This window comes from Chiloscyllium plagiosum, chromosome 3 (genome assembly GCF_004010195.1).
Source record: "Chiloscyllium plagiosum isolate BGI_BamShark_2017 chromosome 3, ASM401019v2, whole genome shotgun sequence".
Taxonomy (NCBI): Eukaryota; Metazoa; Chordata; class Chondrichthyes; order Orectolobiformes; family Hemiscylliidae; genus Chiloscyllium; species Chiloscyllium plagiosum.
In genome coordinates this window covers 129,197,114-129,199,749 of record NC_057712.1, presented here as the reverse complement: position 1 = coordinate 129,199,749, position 2,636 = coordinate 129,197,114, and the positions used below count along the sequence as shown (strand labels likewise).

The window sequence follows — 2,636 nt, the reverse complement described above, 5'->3', positions numbered from 1 at the left end:
TAAGTTTCAAAATCCTTATGGAAAGGGAAAAGGGAAGTGTCTGAATTTGGGGAAAGTTGATTTCAATATCATTGGACAGGATCTGGCAAACATAGACTGGGAGCAGCTACTTGCAGGTAAGTCCAAACTTTCAGAGTGCTGCTCCTTCATTATGAGGGACTAGCTCCCTGACAGAGGAGCAGCACTCCAGAAACTTGTACTTCCAATTACACCTGTTGGACTATAACCTGGGGTTGTGTGATTTTTAACTTTGTACACCCCAGTCCAACATTGGCATCTCCACATCATATGAAAGAAAGCAAATACACACTGAATGATTAGTGTGTAAGGAGCACTGAGGAACAAAGGGATCGGAGTGTCCAAGTCCATGGATCCATGAAGGTCTTCAGTACAGGTAGATAGGATGATGAGGAAGACATACAGGTTGATTGCCTTCATTAGCCACAGCTTGGAATATAGGTGCAAGGAAATCAATCACAACTTTATAAAACATTGAATAGGCTACACATGGAATATTGTGTGCAGTGCTGATAGCTGCACTATTGGAAGGATGTGATTACATTGCTGAGGATACAGAGGAGATTCACCAGGATTTAACCTGGGATGCAAAGTCTCAGACTGGATTTGCTGAATTTGTTTTCCTTGAAGTAGAAGAGGGACCTAATTGAGGTAAACAAATTATGAGGGATAGGTAAGGTACATTGTCTTCCGCATGGCAGACATGTTTAAGAGCAGAGAACATAGGTTTAAGGTGAGGAGCAGGTGGTTGAGACTCTGAGAAGCTAAATTTTCACCCAAGGGATGTCGGCAAATGGGATGAGTGTGGTTTGTTCTTGGCATTGATGAGGGGGCTAAATGGCATATTTTTATGCTTTATGAGCTTATGACTTTATGATTCCTATGAGCCATTTCTTTTGATCTTGTGCAAGTTTTAACTTTTGTTAAATAAGGTTGAAGCACCTTTCTCAATGGGTATTTGTGCATTCAAAAGATATATGTCTAGTATAGACCATTCAGATCGTAGCCACTGTCTGTATATCATTGAATCATTTCATGTATTTTCCCGATCGACCATAGCCAACCTGCCCTTCCCACCTTCACAGTTTCCCGAGTTTAGATTTAAGACCTTAATTTCAGAAGTTGTGGTGTTAGAAGGTTGATAATCTGAAAAAACAGATTTAAGGTCATTGACAAAAGAACTAAAGAGTGGAGATGACAAGAATTTTTTCTATAATTTGGAATGCACTACCTGAAAGGGCAGTGAAACGGGACCTTCAAAAGGACATTTGATCATTGGCAGGTTAGGGGACAATCTCAAATGAGTTTCTAACTGTTTCACAGAGCCTGCAGTGGCACGGTGGACTGAATTAACTTGTTTTGTGTTGTACGTCATTAGGTAAAAATCCAGGAACTTTTAATATTTCTGCTTCAGCACATCCCCTTCATCATATGGGTTGAAGGACAGGGTGACTAAGAGCAGCCGGGGATGGGCTGACATTGACAGTGACACAGAAATCCTTAAGTTAAAGTCAAATCCTCTTCATGAGTTTTACTCTAACTATTGGTTTTTTTTTCTCTAAAACTTACAGGGGAGAAGACAAACCTCAGGCAGGGAAGGGGTCCCTCCCGTCTCAGTGGCAGCAGCAGTTCGTCTTCTGACTCGGGCAGCACCAGCTCCAGTGTCTCCAGCTCCTCAGACAGCAGTGAATCTGAATAGACCTTTGAATCTGGGCTCTTAAAGAGTATAGTTTTGGCACAGAGTTCTTCCAGCTACTGGCCCACATGTTCAAATTTCCTTACCTCACCAGATTTGAAAATTGTGCTGTGATTTGATTTGATGAATGAACCCAATGGGAGAGACCCTAACAAGCACATTCCATTGCTGATCATTCACTCAGCTAAAAGCAGTGTGTGGCGCCTGACTGAAGGAAGTAGCCAGTGTTGAGCACACAGGGACTGGCTGAGTGCGAGTGAAAAAGCATGTTAACCCATGTGTATATACCTAATTTATTAACAACATGGACAAATAAATCAACTCGGGACCAATAAGGAAGCTGCCAGGCAGGATACCGATCATGTGTGTAGCCTGGCTTATGCTAGATTCTTGGTGTTTGTACTGCCCATGTTACTGTGGGTGCTGAGATTTACAGATTCAATTTGTTGCGTTTCTTAAGCATTTTTAACATTCTATATAGGGTGAAGGGAGGAATGGGATGAGTAGGAGTCAATTGTACAGACAAAAGTGTTGAAACTTTAGATTATAGGATTTAAATAAGTCAGTTTCTGATTTCTACAAAGGCCGTTCTGAAATAAACAGGATGGGATTTGGTGAGTCCCACTTGGCCTTAGTACTAAAAGAGACTTGGAATTCTGGTTGTTTATTGTCGGATCATTTGTGGAAGACTTAGTGCTCTAAGTTAGATAGAACATCTTGAGCTTTTCCATTGTTAGCCCTCTGATGTTTGTATTCTAATCCGAGCTGAGGAGTGAAGTTCAGACACCTTTGAGACAGCGACATACTGGTGGCTGTCAGCTGCCCAGCCCCCTCGCTGCAAACACACTTAGCGGATTGTCCCTTTCTCTCACTGTCAGTCCATTCTCTTGCTGTGAGCATGTTTCTCTCTCTCTCTCTCTCT

At 42.0% G+C, this 2,636-nt stretch overlaps 1 protein-coding gene across 5 annotated transcripts in view; it reads left to right on the top strand.

The window, feature by feature from the left end:
* Positions 1-2,357, top strand: part of LOC122548531 (bromodomain-containing protein 3-like) — a 58,227-nt gene extending 55,870 nt beyond the window's left edge. For all 5 annotated transcript variants that reach the window (XM_043687301.1, XM_043687302.1, XM_043687300.1 and 2 more), the window contains one exon: positions 1,590-2,357. In XM_043687301.1, the coding sequence (XP_043543236.1) occupies positions 1,590-1,717 (128 nt within the window). In that variant the 3' untranslated portion in view covers positions 1,718-2,357. The remainder of the gene's footprint in view (positions 1-1,589) is intronic.
* The last annotated feature ends 279 nt before the right edge of the window (positions 2,358-2,636 follow it).